This window comes from Monodon monoceros, unplaced genomic scaffold (genome assembly GCF_005190385.1).
Source record: "Monodon monoceros isolate NGI ecotype Baffin Bay Population unplaced genomic scaffold, NGI_Narwhal_1 Super_Scaffold_1, whole genome shotgun sequence".
NCBI lineage: Eukaryota > Metazoa > Chordata > Mammalia > Artiodactyla > Monodontidae > Monodon > Monodon monoceros.
Window position 1 is genome coordinate 69598238 of NW_021703765.1, and position 15300 is coordinate 69613537.

The following is a 15300-nucleotide window of genomic DNA, read 5'->3' on the forward strand; positions in this document are numbered from 1 at the left end:
TCCTACCTTCCAAAGGCATCCATCAGCCCTCTTTGCCTCTTGGGAAGAAAAGGCAGAGACTGTGATTAGGGTCCCCTTGTGTTTGGAATTGACAGGAGTTGATGTATATAGTTGGATGTTCTATATGGACTGAATTCCTGACTTGCTGTATTTTTTGCAGCCCTGGTTTTGTGTGTTGGGGGGTGGGGGAAGGGTCGGTATCTGTGTAGTTTTCCAGGAAAAAAGGTATTTGGGCTGTCAAGGTCAGGCTGTCTTTAGAGACAGGAGAGCAGTCAGCTCCTCCAGGCGGACGCTGAGGGAGGCCTTATCAACCCAGCCCCTGACCTGGGCTTCTGCGCTTCTGCCCACAGCCCTGAAGGGATCCTGGCAGAGTGGATTCTTCGACCAGGGCAGTTTCAAGGAAATCATGGTGCCCTGGGCCCAGACCGTGGTCACGGGACGAGCAAGGTAACCCTGAGGATGGGGCAGGCAGCACACACCTGGCCTCCCCAGGTATTGGGACTCCCAGGTACAAAGCCAGGGATTCTTTCCTCCTAGGTGGCCCCTAGGGACACTTTTTTCCTGGCCCCAGGATTTTCTGAAAGAAAAACCAGTGGGGAGCAGGGGGGATGGTTTTCTGGATGATGAACTTCTTCATAAAGTCTGGATTTGTCTGTGGCTTTAGAAGGCATCTCAGCCAACCTCTTGCTGGGGGCCAGCACCCTTGCCCCTCGTGTCTGCCCCTGGGGCAGGGCTCCCTAGCCAGGGGGGCCATGGACCCCTTTGGGAATCAGAAGGTGGTACTCCCCCCGGAAACTGCGCAGACAGTCAGAACTGTGAATTCCCATTTCAGGAGGGCCACAGGCAGGAACCCCTGTTGTAGACCATAGCTGGCAGAAGGCTTAAATGCTTGAATGCTTTGAAAGCGGAGCGTCTCATTCCTCAGTGGTGTAGCCCTTATCTTTTTGGATCACTCCAGCTGCCCAAAAGTTCCTCTTTATATGGAGCCCAAAGAAGCATCCTCATAATTTACCACTCAGATTCCTGACACGATGTAGTTGCTTCAAGTCCAGGTTTGGAGTTGGACCTGAGCTCTGTCATTCACCCTCTCTGGGCCTTTACATCCTCATCTGTAAAATGGGGGTAATAATTCGACACCTCCCCCACCCCAAAGGATTGTTGTGATGATTAGAAGAGATAACATATGTTAGGCACTTAAAATATAAACAAGGAGCTCCCTGGCGGTCGAGTGGTGAAGACTCCACGCTTCCACCGCAGGGGGCGCAGGTTTGCTCCCTGGTCAGGGAACTGAGATCCCGCATGCCACACAACGCGGCCAAAACATTAAAAAATAAATAAAAAGCTTTTAAAAAATCATAACCACTCCACAGGTGGTAGCAGCTCCCATCACTGTCATTATTGTTGTTACTGTTTACCTCCCTGCAATTACTATGAAAATACTAAGCCTAGTATTGGAACTTAGCTGCTTCTCCATAAGTGTTTTATTTTTTTTAATATGTTTATTAAACATGAGATGAAATCTACTCCTCCCTCCATAAGGAAGCTCTCTATTTGAAGACTGCTCTCCCCAAACCTGCCTCATACAACTGTTGGGAGTGTAAATGAGAGTAATTAAGTGCTGCATGTGGCTGGGGGCAGCCAATGGTAAGCGGTGATAGATACTGATGCCACGGACTCCCCATTACTGAAGCTCCTTCAGGCTCAGCATCCCTCAGCCCTTTTCCAGATGTGACATGGTGTCTGGACCCACGCTGTCCACCGTGGTAGCTGCTGGCCACACGTGACAGTTCAAATTCAGATGAGTTACAGTGAAAGAGCGTGACACATATTCAGTTCCTCCACTGTCCCTGCCACATTCCAAATGCTCAGTGGTCACGTGCAGCTCGCGGCTGCCACACTGGTCAGGCAGATGGAGAACGTGGCCATCATCAAGGAAAGTTCTAGTGGACAGTGCTGCCCCCGTCCCTGCACTGGCCTGACCCTCGCCCCAAACATGGCCGCTGTTGCCCCAACAAGGGCACCCAGAGGACCTTGCCAGCCTGCTAGTTTGTGAGGCTTTTCACTGCTTTGGGGCTGCTGCTTTGCCTTCCGGTAGAATAACCTGCCAGACTGAAAACAGCACTGTCTTCTGTATGCCCTCATCCCGGCCACCCAGGACCCAGACCCTATGCCCGTAGAATACCAGCTCGGGCTGGCTGGACCCACCGGTCCCCGAATCTGCCTGGGATGCTGCCCAGCGCCCCAGTTCCCTTGTGCTCCACCTTGCAGGCTGGGGGGGATCCCCGTCGGAGTGATCGCTGCAGAGACACGGACAGTGGAGTTGGCTGTGCCCGCAGACCCTGCCAACCTGGATTCCGAGGCCAAGGTTAGGGGCCAGGGAGCTGGGGCTGCTATTTTCGTGTTGTTTTGGTTTTTTTTAATTGAAGTGTAGTGTACTTACATTATCATATTCATTTCAGGTATACAGCACAGTGATTCAGCATTTTTACAGATTATGCTCCATTAAAAGTTATTACAAGATAATGGCTATAGTTCCCTGTGCTATACAATAGATCCTTGTTGCTTATCTATTTTATACGTTGCAGTTTGTATCTCTTAATCCCGTACCCCTAATATGCCCCTCCCGCCTTCCCTTTCACCTTCGGTAAGCACTAGTTTGTTTTCTATCTGTGAGCCTGTTTCTGTTTTGTGTATATGTTCATCTGTATTATTTTTTAGATTCTACATATAAGTGATATCATCCTGTGTTTGTCTTTCTCTCTCTGACTTATTTCACTAAGTATAATATTCTCTAGGTCCATCCACATTGCTGCAAATGTCAGAATTTCATTCTTTTTAATGGTTGAATAGTATTCCATTGTATATATATACCACATCTTCTTTATCCATTCATCTGTTGGTGGGCACTTGGGTTCCTTCCATGTCTTGGCTATTGTAAATAGTGCTGCTATGAACATTGGGGTGCGTGTATCTTTTCAAATTAGTGTTTTTGTTTTCTTTGGATATATACCCAGGAGTAGAAGTGCCAGATTGTATGCTAGTTCTATTTTTAGCTTTTTGAGAAACGTCCTTACTGTTTTCCAGAGTAGCTGCACCAATTAACATTCCCACCAGCATCGTACGACGGTTCCCTTTCGTCCACATCCTCACCAACATTTGTTATTGTAGACTTTTTGATGATAGCCATTCTGACAGGTGTGAGGTGACATCTCACGGTAGTTTTGCTGGGGCCGCTTGTTGGCTGGCTCAGCTGACAAGAGTGGGTCCTAGGTGGTCACACGTCTGTCTTTCCCGCTCAGAGACTCAGGGGAGTCCTTGGCCCTGGGGGGGCTTCAGCACATTCTGTGGGGTGCATATGCTCTGCACTGTCTTCCTCAGAGGCTGACGGGTCCCTAGGAATCCCTCCCACCTCCAGCCCCCATCGCTGTTGCTATTTCTAGGGTGGGCCACACCGCATACTGGGAGGAGTTCAGAAGTCAGAGGGCAGGTCCTCGGACCCCACTCAGTGGCCTCTTCTAGCTTGGTGCCTGTCAGTGGGCAACGGGAACCTCCCTGGGCTGCAGCGTGAGGGTCACGTGTCTGAGGGTTACAGACGAGCTGTTGGCTTGGTGCCAACTCAAATCAGCCTGCCTGTCCTCCGGGGTGAAGTGTGTGGCCGTCCCGTGTTCCGGGGCTGCCCTTGCACAGAAGAATCGGACCCAGGCCACTCTGTGTTCCAGATAATCCAGCAGGCCGGCCAGGTGTGGTTCCCAGACTCGGCCTACAAGACAGCGCAGGCCATCCAGGATTTCAACCGGGAGAAGTTGCCCCTCATGATCTTTGCCAACTGGAGGGGGTTCTCCGGTGGCATGAAAGGTAAAGTGGCCTTCCTTGTGGGTGCCCTGAAGCCTCGGGGTCAGCACTCAGGTCAGCCCCCTCGGGGTCCCACCATCACTTTAGCTCAGCTCCCCCAACCCTGAGCCATTCAGGTAACGCTGCCTGTTTTACAGTTGAGGAACTGAGGGTGCCTGGTGTGACTTGCTAGAGGTCACGGTCACACCAGGAGTGGCAGGGGAGGCAGGGGCGGCCCCGGGAAGCTGCCCAGTGACCTGGGCTGTCACCTCCCCGCTTGGTAAAATGGGGAGAAGGCGCCTGCCCTCCTCAGGGGGCTGCTGTGAGCATCAGTGACCTGACAGTCAGGCAAGTGCTTTTGAAGCCACCAAGCGCATTTCAAGATACGGTGACCATCAGTGGGATGTTGAGGAAGGAGCCGGACGGGGGCCGGCAGACCTGGTCTGAATCCTTGCTCGGTGGGTGACTGCTCCGAGCCGCAGTTTCCTTCCTCTATGAGGGGAGTAAGAATAAGACCAACTCAAGGGCCAAGGTGAGGACTCGCTGAGCCCATCACTGGCACGTGGTGTTTACTCTCAGTGTGATTATGGTGGATTTTGTTATGGTGCTGTTGTTACCATGTAGGGTGCCTGGTACTGGATGGACGCCTCTTGGTAGAAAATAAGGACCGTCTGCCTGTGGACAGGAGGGAAGGGCCTGTGTTATTGTTGGGGAGGGTTGTGTTCTGGGAATAGTGGGACAGGCCAGGTGCATCTCAGAGTCAGAGCTGGAAGGAATCTTAGAAATCGTTCTGTGCCTCTTTTTCCAGGTGCGGACACTGAGGCCCAGGAAGGGAGGGGGACCCGTCCAAGGTCCCGTGAGCACTTAGGGAGCAATCTGTGCCTGGGCCGGTTCCTGCCTCTCGGCCCAGTGAGAGTCTTTCCGTAGCGCTGTACAGCCTCCCAGCTGACCACGCTCTCCCAGAAACCCCAGGACAGCGAAGACCGGGGCCTGCAGTCACCTCACCGGGCGGCTGCCTTGCCTTTCAGACATGTACGACCAGGTGCTGAAGTTTGGAGCCTACATCGTGGATGGCCTCCGGAAGTACAAACAGCCTGTCTTGATCTACATCCCGCCCTGCGCGGAGCTCCGGGGAGGCTCCTGGGCGGTCATGGACACCTCCATCAACCCACTGTGCATAGAAATATACGCGGACAAAGAGAGCAGGTGGATGCACCACCCCCAACCCACCTTAGCCTTTTCTTGTTCTCACTCCCAGTCCTTAGGCCCCATCACCTTTGAGCCACTGGCTTGAGGATCACAGGGGTGTTCTGAGTTTCTGAAGGGACAGAGAGCCTCCGGTTTTACCAATCTGAAACTAGCATCCAGTGTGCAACTGGATGGTCTCAGTAGAATTAGTGGCTGGAGCCCAGAAGTGGTGGAGGAATTGTCTCTTCTTTCATCACTTACACTCACCTGCTTCCCAAGGAAGTTTGCAATCAAATTAAGAAAGACCCAAAGCATCTGAGCTTCCTGGCAGCCAGGATGAAAAGGGAAATATGACCAGTCATCTAGTTCTTACTAGACTCTGAGTCTCTCCCAAAGCTCTTCTGTAGAGACTGGGTTTTTTTCAGTTTTATATAACCCAGGGCCCAGTACAGTGCCTGACTCCTGGTGGGTGCTTGGGAAATACTGGCCAAACAAATGACTGAATGAATACTTGCATGAGAGGATACCAGTTCTTCAGGGGAGAGAAACCTTCTTGGCACTTTTTTTTTTTTTGAATCAGGAATTCACCCCAGGAACTCTTACAGAAACGATAATTACAATAATACTTGCAACTCAGTGTTTGAGTGCCTTCAAAATGAAGACTATGCCAAATGCTGTGTAGACTCTAAAGGCTTCAAGAGTAGTTCTGCCCAAAATATAGATAGGCACCTTCTTCCTGTGTCTATTCCCTTATTCATTCCTTAATCCAATGAATATTTATTAGGTACCTCCTATGTCTCAGGCGGTGGGTTAGGCATTGTGATATGGTGCAAATGAGCCAAACCTGCCCTGCCTTCCGTGGCCCTAGACCTTCATGGAAGGCTGCTGAGATCACCCTCCAGGAAGACTCAGGACGAGAACAGCCTTGAATGGGGTCATCATTAACTTTTCACTCTGGCCACCAGGAAGCTCAGAGCTACATATAGTATTGCTCAGGGTTTCCATGCTATCAAAAGAAAAGGGGGCAGGGGGAGCCTGAGGGGTGAGTGAGAGAGTTGGGAATGAGAGGGTCACTCATACCTTGGATCCCTCAGTATGCCTTTGTGTGCTTTAAGGAGATCAGAAACAGTACCCTGGCCCTAGGAGAGCAGAGATTAGGAAGGCCACAAAGGACTGTGGCTGAAGAGCTCGAGGCTTATGTTGTTCTGGAGAAAGTCATACACTCTTGGAGCTGAAAGGGCCTTCCAGAGTTCAGAATAGTCCATTCCATTTTTTACTTTTTGGCCTCACCATGAGGCATGTGAGATCTTAGTTCCCCGACCAGGAATCAAACCCGCGCCCCCTGCAGTGGAAGCACGGAGTGTGAACCGCTGGACCGCCAGGGAAGTCCCAGAACACTTTATTTTAAAAGCTGGTTTAGTTCTTCATTCTATGGATGTAGAAGCAGATGACCAGAGAGGGGAAGTGACTTGCCAAGGGTCACACAGTGAGTCAATGAAAGAGCAGAGGACTGACACCAGATTTCCTGGCTGTCTTGCCTCCCCCTGCCGTGTCCTCTGGCTGTCGCTTGCTGGGGGACACCTCACACACCACCCCCCCCGCTGCTGTTTTTTTCAGAGCGAGTGTTCTGGAGCCAGAGGGAACAGTTGAGATTAAGTACCGGAAGAAAGATCTGGTAAAGACCATGAGAAGAATCGACCCAATTTACCAGAAGCTTGTGGAACAGCTAGGTGAGTGGGTCGGAAATGAATCACTTCTCAGAGGTCAACAGAGGCTCAGCCCTCTCATTGCTGGAGGTTTCTGGTATGTTAAAAATAGTGAAGACATACCAAAACACAGCAGCAAAAATTATGAGATATTTTAAATGTTCACATACAGTGTATCAACTCCTTTAACATTAAAAAATATACACTATGCCTTAGTGAATGTATTTCTTGGCACACACAAGACATAATAATTGAAGTATTTCGAGCCAATAAGAAACATTAGAATTTTGGTAGCAAAATTACCCTTTAGAATTTTTCCATCAGACATATTTTTGTTTGAGTGACAGCTTTGTTTCACTTGTAACTTCAGGTGTAATTCTCTTTAAAAGTCCATGTTAGGTGTCAGTGTCTTTATAACTGATCTGTGTCATAAGTTCACAGGATTTATGATGATGGTGATGATGGGTGTATAATTTCTTTGATTTGGTATCAGGGTAATGCTGATATCACAGGGCGAGTTGAGAAGTGTTTCCTCCTATTTTCTGAGTTTGAATTGGCACTATGTCTTTAAATCTTTGATAGCAGGTTTCTAACTACAAATTCAACTTCTTTATTATATATAGGAATGTTCAGTTTAATCCGTTTCGTCTTAGGTGAGCTTTTCATAGTTTGTGTATTTCAAGGAATTGGTCTATTTCATCTGAATTATCGAATTGGCATAGACTTGTTTATGATACTCCCTTATTCGATTTTACCATATATATTAAAAATGATAACTGATAGTGTCCTGTAAGCACAACAGGCCTGATAAAAGGGGATAAATTTGAAGTTGCGTGTTGAATGCTGTCTTGCAACTCTGGATGCATTTTTGAGACTGCACGAGCGACTTGACTTCTGGGCATTATCAGAGTTAAAGCTGAGGCCTGTCTTGCCCACCCTGGTTCTTGCCCTTGCCTGCAGGAATGTCTGAGCTCTCCGACAAGCACCGCAAGGAGCTGGAGGGCCAGCTGAAGGCCCGGGAGGACCTGCTGCTGCCCATCTACCACCAGGTGGCGGTGCAGTTCGCCGACCTCCACGACAAGCCCAGCAGGATGTTGGAGAAGGGTACCATCTCTGTAAGAGCCTGCAGCTCTAGGGTTGGCGCGAATGGCCCATCCTAAGGTCACCTGGTTTCCAACACACAGAGGATATTTGGGCTCAGGGCTTTGGGATGAGTCAAATGCCACACGTTAGAATCACCTGCGGAGCTTTAAAACAAAGAAAAATCCTAGTGCCTAGGTGGCTCTCCAGACCAATTAAATCAGAATATGGGTGGTGGGAGTGGGGAGAAGCCAGACATCAGTATATATTTTTTTCAGATCCCCAAGGGAGCCAAGTTTGGGAACCACCAGTCTAACCTCTGTGTGTGTTTAGAACTGCTGGTCCAGATTTGTGAACCATTGTTCCCACCCTGCATTCACCCACCACTGACCATCACAACCCCGCCCTATTGCCCTGTCCCCACTAGGACATCCCCAGTCCTGCTCCCCCTGCGTCCCGTGCTCCTTCCTACCTCGCCTAAGCCCTCCGTACCTCTGGTGAGCCCGTGTTCTGTGTCTGGAGGTGGACGTGGGCGCCAGGTTTGTTCCCCAGGAGAGGCAGCCTAGGGACCTGGCAGTGTCCTGCCTCTGCCACCTCCCCAAGCCTCAGTTTCCCGGCCTGTAAAATGGGAATGGTCCCAGAGCCTTCCCCAGCACAGGGCCGGGCCCCGGCAGCCTCCTGAGTCCCCTGCCCCACCGTTTCTGGGGGCTCAGGTCCGGGGCTTGTCCGCAGGACATCCTGGATTGGAAGACTGCCCGCACCTTCCTGTACTGGCGCCTGCGTCGCCTGCTGCTGGAGGACCAGGTCAAGCAGGAGGTCCTGCAGGCCTGCAGCGACCTCAGCCACGTGCACGTCCAGTCCATGCTGCGCCGCTGGTTCATGGAGATGGAGGGGGCCGTCAAGGTGGGCCTGGGGCAGAGATGGGTGGGCTGGCAGGCGGGGGCCAAGGGGGGCCCGAGGGGGAGCCCCGCCCGGCAGGGTGTCCCTCCCTGACGCAGCCTCTGTTCGCTCCCCAGGCCTACCTGTGGGACAACAACCAGACGGCGGTGCAGTGGCTGGAGCAGCATTGGCAGGCGGGGGAGGGACTGCGCTCCACCATCCGCGAGAACATAGAGTACTTGAAGCGAGACTCTGTCCTCAAGACCATCCGAGGGTGAGTGCCCGCCTCGCCTGCCCACCCACCTCTTGGACTTGTCAGCGAGCGCAAAAGCCAGGACTCGTGTGACAGTGACCACAGCAGGAAGAGTGTTGGGAGCTCTGGGTGGTTGGCTGCCCTCCCCCAGGAATGGGAAGGGGCCCTGCACAGGGATCTGGGGCTGCCGTAGGGCCCATTGAACTCAGGGGCAGGAATGACCTCGCCCTTCTTTCCCCTCCCATGCAGCCTGGTTCAAGAAAACCCCGAGGTGGCCGTGGACTCCGTGGTGTACATATGTCAGCACGTCAGCCCGGCCGAGCGGGCCCAGATCATTCACCTCCTGTCCACCATGGACAGCCCGGCCTCCACCTGACCCCGGTCCTGCCGGCCACTTGCAGGTCCACGGGCAAGAGAAACCACACTGATCTGCTGACTGCAGGCCCTCACCTGCACCTTGGGAGTTTGCTTTTTAAAACTGCTGCAAGGCTGCTGACCCCCAAGTTGCTCCTGTTTCAATAAAAGGCTCAGAAGTGGCCCCTTTCAAGCAGAAATCACCTCCTCTCCATTGTTGGCAAGTCTGTGTTTTGTCTCTTAAGACATTTTGCTGCGTCACTGAATTGAATTGAACCCAAACACCCCAGTTTCCAGCCACTTTCCGGTGCCTGCTTTGTGGGATCCAGGTGTTCTTTTTAGGCTCATTTTATATCAGAGCATGGAATCTTTATTATTATTTTTACTCTGAGACCAGCTCATGATGTAAGCATCTCATAGCAGCATAACAAAGCAAGAAAAATAGAGACAAGACAAGAGAAAACCTATTTTTGTAATGGTGCTTATTCGGATCCTGTTGAGTCACCCAGGAAAGGGTATGAATGATTTTTTATAAAGAGTGTAAAATGGTATTTTGCTCCCCATGTGGCCCCTAGTAGTGAATCACTAGCAACGTCGCATTACCAGGCTTAGTTCTCTCATTAGCAGAGAATTGCATAGCCGTAGGTTCAAGGGCATTGGGAGACTTCTTTTATGTGATTCACAGCCCTCTGCCTGCCCCTTCCCTCCGAGGAGGAGAGGACGAGCCCTCCCATGTCCTGGAGGGTGCATGAAGAGGCAGGCATCCTCCAGCCCAGGTTGGGAGGACAAAGAAGAGAAGGAAAGCCTTCTCAAAACTCGCAGCCCAGCTTGCTCACAGGTGTCACCGCTGTGCTTGCCATCACCTGCCTTGGAGGGCCCTTCGGGTCACCTTCACGCTTTCGCCTCTTGCCTCAATGTCCGTCGGTGGGATCTGGCCCTGACGGACAGAGCTGTTGGTTCCCGAGGACTGGAGCACGAGGACCACACTGATTCACTCAGGGAGGGCTTCGCACTGCATCCGCCAGTACCCAGCTCTGAAGGCCGCACAGCGTCAGGACCTGCGATCCTTCTGGGCCCATCCATCTGTCCCTGGGTGCCAGTGATGGGAGGGAGTTGGCCACCCTCCACTGCTGTGATGGGCAGTTTGAGGACACCAGACATTACACCTGTCCAACTTGGAGGCCAGCGAGGTTGCCCGGGGAAGCCCCTACAAGCTGGGCTGCTGGAGGATGTTTGAGGCCATCGGCCAGTGACAGCTCTGGCCGATGAAGGTGGTGTGGGTGCAGTGAGGGGTGGGAGAAAGATAAATTAGCCGTTGTCGCATCCTGAGACTGGAGCGGGCAGGGAAGAGTCCATGCTGCTTTGGGAACTGAATGCTTTCTGTTGGGGGGAGGCCCTGCTGGTTTGGGAGGGATGATAAGTCGATGACTAGCTGTTACCCAGGAACAGTGGGTGGAGGAACCTGCCGGGAAGTGTGTGGAATGAATAATTTTTTGAAGGAAGTACTTTGGCCTTGGCTCATTTGGACCAGAGAAAGCAGGCCGCCTCACTGGGGAATCACGCCCATTCTCCGACAACCACTGAGATCTTGTGCAAGCCCCCATCTCAGGAAGACAAAGCTCTGATTTGACTTCCCCTCCCGAAGGCCACCGGGGGAGCGGGGGACCACTTCATGCTTGCAGCTCAATTTCAAACATGGACACAAGCTGCTGTCTGCCGGCAGCTGAACAGACTTTCCCTGATGGGGTCGACTTTTCTTCCCTCGAGAGACTTAGCACAGGCGCCTCCAGGGAAGGGAGAAAGGATCAGACCACTGAGTGTGCACAGAGGCCTGGGTGGGCAGCCCGGGTCTAAACTGAATGCTCAGGGTGACGGCCACTGGCTACCTCCAGTGCCCTGGCCTCGTCCCGTGCAATCCCATGAGCTTTTGAGGTGGATGCTACAATTCTGTCTACTTTCTGTCTCTCTGAACTTAGCTATTCTAGGGACCTCATATAAGTAGAATCATACAGTATTTGTCTTTTTGTGACCTGCTTATTTCATTTAGTATAATGTCCTCAAGGTTCATTTATGCTGTAGCAGGTGTCAGGATTGCCTTCCTTCTTGAGGTTGAATAATAATTCCATCGTGTATATAGATCACATTTTGTTTATCCATCATCCATCGATGGACACTTGGGCTGCTGTGAACATGAATGGCAAATATCTGTTCGAGTCTCTACTTTTACTTCTTTTCTTTTGGGTATATTCCCAGAGGGGAATTGCTGGGTCCTGTGACGAATCTGTATTTAAGTGTTTGAGGAACAGTCGCCGTTTTCCGTGGGGCTACACCATTTTACATTCCCATCGTCACTGCACGAGGGTTCTGATGTGTTCACATCGTCATTAACCCATGTTGTTTTCTGTTTGTTGTTTTTTTATGGTAGCCATCCTATTGGGTGGAGCCTAGAAGCCATTTTAACTCAAAAGACATTGAACCTTTTTCCTTGCATCCCTCAGACATCTTGGGCGGGATGTACAGACCCCACCAGCGAGCCTGTAAATTCCCAATTCCTCTGCCTCCGCTTCCGCTGCCCACTCAGTTGCTCCTCCTGCGGATGCCCTGCCTCCCTTCCTTCCGCCAATGAAGTTTCCCGTGTTTCAGCTGCCTACTTAGTCTTTGCCCTGCTACCCCTGCACTCAGGGGACTGTGACTCTGGAGATGGAAGGTTCAGCATCTGTACCCAGAGGAACGGCATCGGTACAACCAGCATCCTCCAGAGGCACCACCTCATCTCCTACTTCTGACCTTTTATCCTTCCTCTAACCTCCACCAGCTGCCCTTCAGGAGCAAACACTACACCAGGCAGTATGGTGCCGTGGAAGGGGCCAGGAGATCTGCAGACCCAGGGTTAAATCCCAGCAGCGTAACCTCAGAGTTTTGGCTCCTTTTTATTTATTTTATTTATTTATTTTGCGGTACGCGGGCCTCTCACTGTTGTGGCCTCTCCCGCCGCGGAGCACAGGCTCCGGACGCGCAGGCTCAGCGGCCATGGCTCACGGGCCCAGCAGCTCCACGGCATGTGGGATGCTCCCGGACCGGGACACGAACCCGTGTCCCCTGCATCGGCAGGCGGACTCTCAACCACTGCGTTGGCTCCTTTTTAAACCAGCAAGTAGACAGTGTCCACTGAGCCCTCTGAGACTGACAACTGACTGTGGGGAAGCAGAGTGTCATCGGAATCCCATCTCTACCCCTTGCTAATCACAGGTAAGCTACTCGGCCTCTCTGAGCCTCCGTTTCCTCTTCTGTAAAATGGGGGTGTGTTTGTTTTCTACGGCTGCTGTAACAATTAGCACAAACTCGGTGGCTTAAAAACAACACAAATTTATTCTCTTACAGTTCTGGAGGTCAGGAGTCCGAAATAGGTCTCGCTGGGCTAAAATCAGGGTGCTGGCAAGGCTGCAGTCCTTCTAGAAGCTCTAAGGGAGAATCTGTTTTCTTGCCTTTTGAAGCTTCTAGAGGCCTCGTTCCATCTTCAGAGCTTGACATTGACTTCCCTCTTCTACTTGGAGCCTGTGATTACATTGGGCCCACCTGGATAATCCAGGATGCTCCCCCAGCTTAAGGGTAGCTGATGAGCATCATTAATGCCATCTGCTACCTTAATTCCCCTTGCCATGTAGCGTACAGTCACAGGTGCTGGGGGTTAGCATGTGGCTGCCTTTGGGGGCCATTATTCTGCCCACCACAGGGGGTGGCGGCTTTACACCATGGGGAGTAGGAGGGAAAGATAAGATACACTGTGTCATAGTGCACATTGTAGCACGGAGTAAGCCCCCTCTGCTCGTAAGCCAGTGTTATTTGTCTTTTTGTTGTTAGACCGTGGGTGATTTCTCGTGGAGGGGGAAGAAAAGCTGCACGATCATGATCTGAGACTCAGTTTTCTCATCTGGGAAATGGGACCATCCCACTGGCTGGGTGTCTGGTTTTGCTGTTTCAGGGAGATGCTGCCGGAGCGGCGTTTAACTCCACGATGCACACGGCAGGCCCTCAAAGGGTGGGAATGAGTATGTTTCTCCCATTAGTTGGCCAACTGCAGAGAAACCCTCAGTTAAACCTCATTCCTCCGTCTCTCCTCTATGCTTTCTTCTGGCGTCGGCGTGGTCCCTGCACAGGTGGGGTTCTGGCTGTGACTGGGGCTCTTGCCCAGAGCCTGTGACCCTGTGGCCTTGGCATTTTTGCCCTGACTCTGTACATACCTGGCCCCATTTGCCTGTGGTAAGGAATGGATGTGACTCAAGAAAGGGCTCCCCAGCCCTCTCCACGTGGTGATCCAGCCACTCAGCCACCATCCTCCCAGCTTAGCACCCCAGGAGGAGGGCACCCCTGTGTCTCAGAGCTTCTACAAAGCCCCTAGGTGATGCTTATTGGCTGTGACCAGTATGGCCTGAGTCACTTGCCCCCCAGTCAGTCACCGGGGATGCCCGGGGGTTGTGATGCTCTTACTGGTCAGGCCTGAGTCAACAGGGCCACCCTGGAGCCAAGCTGAGGAAGAGGGGTGCTGGGGAGAGAAAGGCATCCCAGGGCTGCTGCAGGCACCCCCTCCCTGCGGCCTGCCTGTTCTCCACTGAGGTGGGGCCCCATTCAGCACTTCCGGATACCAGCCACAGCCCCATCATCCCCTACCTTCCCTACTTGCTAATCGTTGCATGTGTGTGAATCTGGTCTCCCCAGTGAGGCTGCAAGCCCCTTCCTGGGTGGGCTTAAGAGTTCAACCAACTCCTAATTAATATGCCCTTTTGCTGTTACCTTGGGTGGCAAGTCACCTCCATTAGTCCTCTGAGCCTCAGTTTCTCCGTCTGCAAAATGGGTGTAATAACTAGTAAGACACGCCTCTTAGGGTTGTAGCGAGGATGGAATGAGCTAATTTACAGCAGTGACTGGCGCAGGGCCTGGTGCTGAAAAGGGTGCCCCCTCCTCCCACCTTGCTGCCTTCTCTGACCCCAGGCGGGCACCAAGAGCCAGCTCTGGGGAGTGCTGCTGAGCTCGGGCTCTGGACCTGGCACACACCGACTCAGTCCTGCCTCTTCACTGGACCCCGAGTCCTACCCAACCTCTCTGAGCCTCGCCTTCTGAACAGTAAGCGGGGTTCACATCACTGCCTGAGCGAATGCCCATCCAGAGCCTGGCACCATGGGATGGTGACCGGCGGCCAGGCTAATTTTACCGATAACGACAAAGTCCTCCCAGTGTCTGGCACAATGGGAACTTGGCATCAGAAGACCTGGGCTCAGTGTTCCCTCTCTGGGCCTCGGTTTTCCCATCTGTAAGGGGGGTGTCTCCGCTGTGAGGGGCGAGGGGTGCTGTTGTCCTTTACCCCTCCCTCCCCCGTCAACCCCACCCACCCACCCACCCAAGCCACAGAGCTGCGTTCAGCCTTTATTGACAGAAGACGGTTCTCCACCACAATGGTACACAGTCCTGGCATCACCCGAACACGCGTCTTCCTTAATGACTCAGACATCTTATCGGCAGGGGGCGGGTCACGTCACACAAAGCAGCTGAGCAGTGCCAGTCGGACGGGCAGCACTGAGCTGTGTGTAACGATGGTGATGCTTGGTGGAAAGTTCCAGAATTAGGAAGAAGTTAGAGATGGTCCTTTGAGACAGGCCTGAACACCAAGCCTCCCAGGTGGCTGTGGATGAACCAGAAAATTCTGGCTCTCGGGTTCAGGAACTCCCAGATGTAGGAACCCAACATCCAGTTGGTCAGGACAGTGGTATAAGCTCCTGCTGTAGGCCGATCCCTGGTTACCTCCTCTGGTCCCAGCCCACTCACCTGGGTGCCCTCTAACCCGACTGTCTGCAGAACCTGCCACCGGGAAAGTCAGTAACTGGCAACAAGAGGGGGGAAAGAAACATAAAAAAGGTCACGGGGCAGTGAGACAGGCCAAAAAGTGCCCATAAATACTCTGCATTGCAGCTTCGACAGCCCCACTCGCTATGTGGGTCAAGTTTTACCTGGTTC

At 52.3% G+C, this 15300-nt stretch overlaps 1 protein-coding gene across 4 annotated transcripts in view; it reads left to right on the top strand.

The window, feature by feature from the left end:
* The window catches only part of ACACB (acetyl-CoA carboxylase beta), a 186003-nt gene that overhangs the window by 124192 nt on the left and 46511 nt on the right, over positions 1–15300 (top strand). For all 4 annotated transcript variants that reach the window (XM_029224967.1, XM_029224990.1, XM_029224974.1 and 1 more), the window contains exons 45-53: positions 351–447; positions 2269–2365; positions 3720–3855; positions 4860–5037; positions 6637–6749; positions 7686–7840; positions 8538–8708; positions 8822–8958; positions 9187–12540. In XM_029224967.1, the coding sequence (XP_029080800.1) occupies positions 351–447; positions 2269–2365; positions 3720–3855; positions 4860–5037; positions 6637–6749; positions 7686–7840; positions 8538–8708; positions 8822–8958; positions 9187–9313 (1211 nt within the window). In that variant the 3' untranslated portion in view covers positions 9314–12540. The remainder of the gene's footprint in view (positions 1–350; positions 448–2268; positions 2366–3719; positions 3856–4859; positions 5038–6636; positions 6750–7685; positions 7841–8537; positions 8709–8821; positions 8959–9186; positions 12541–15300) is intronic.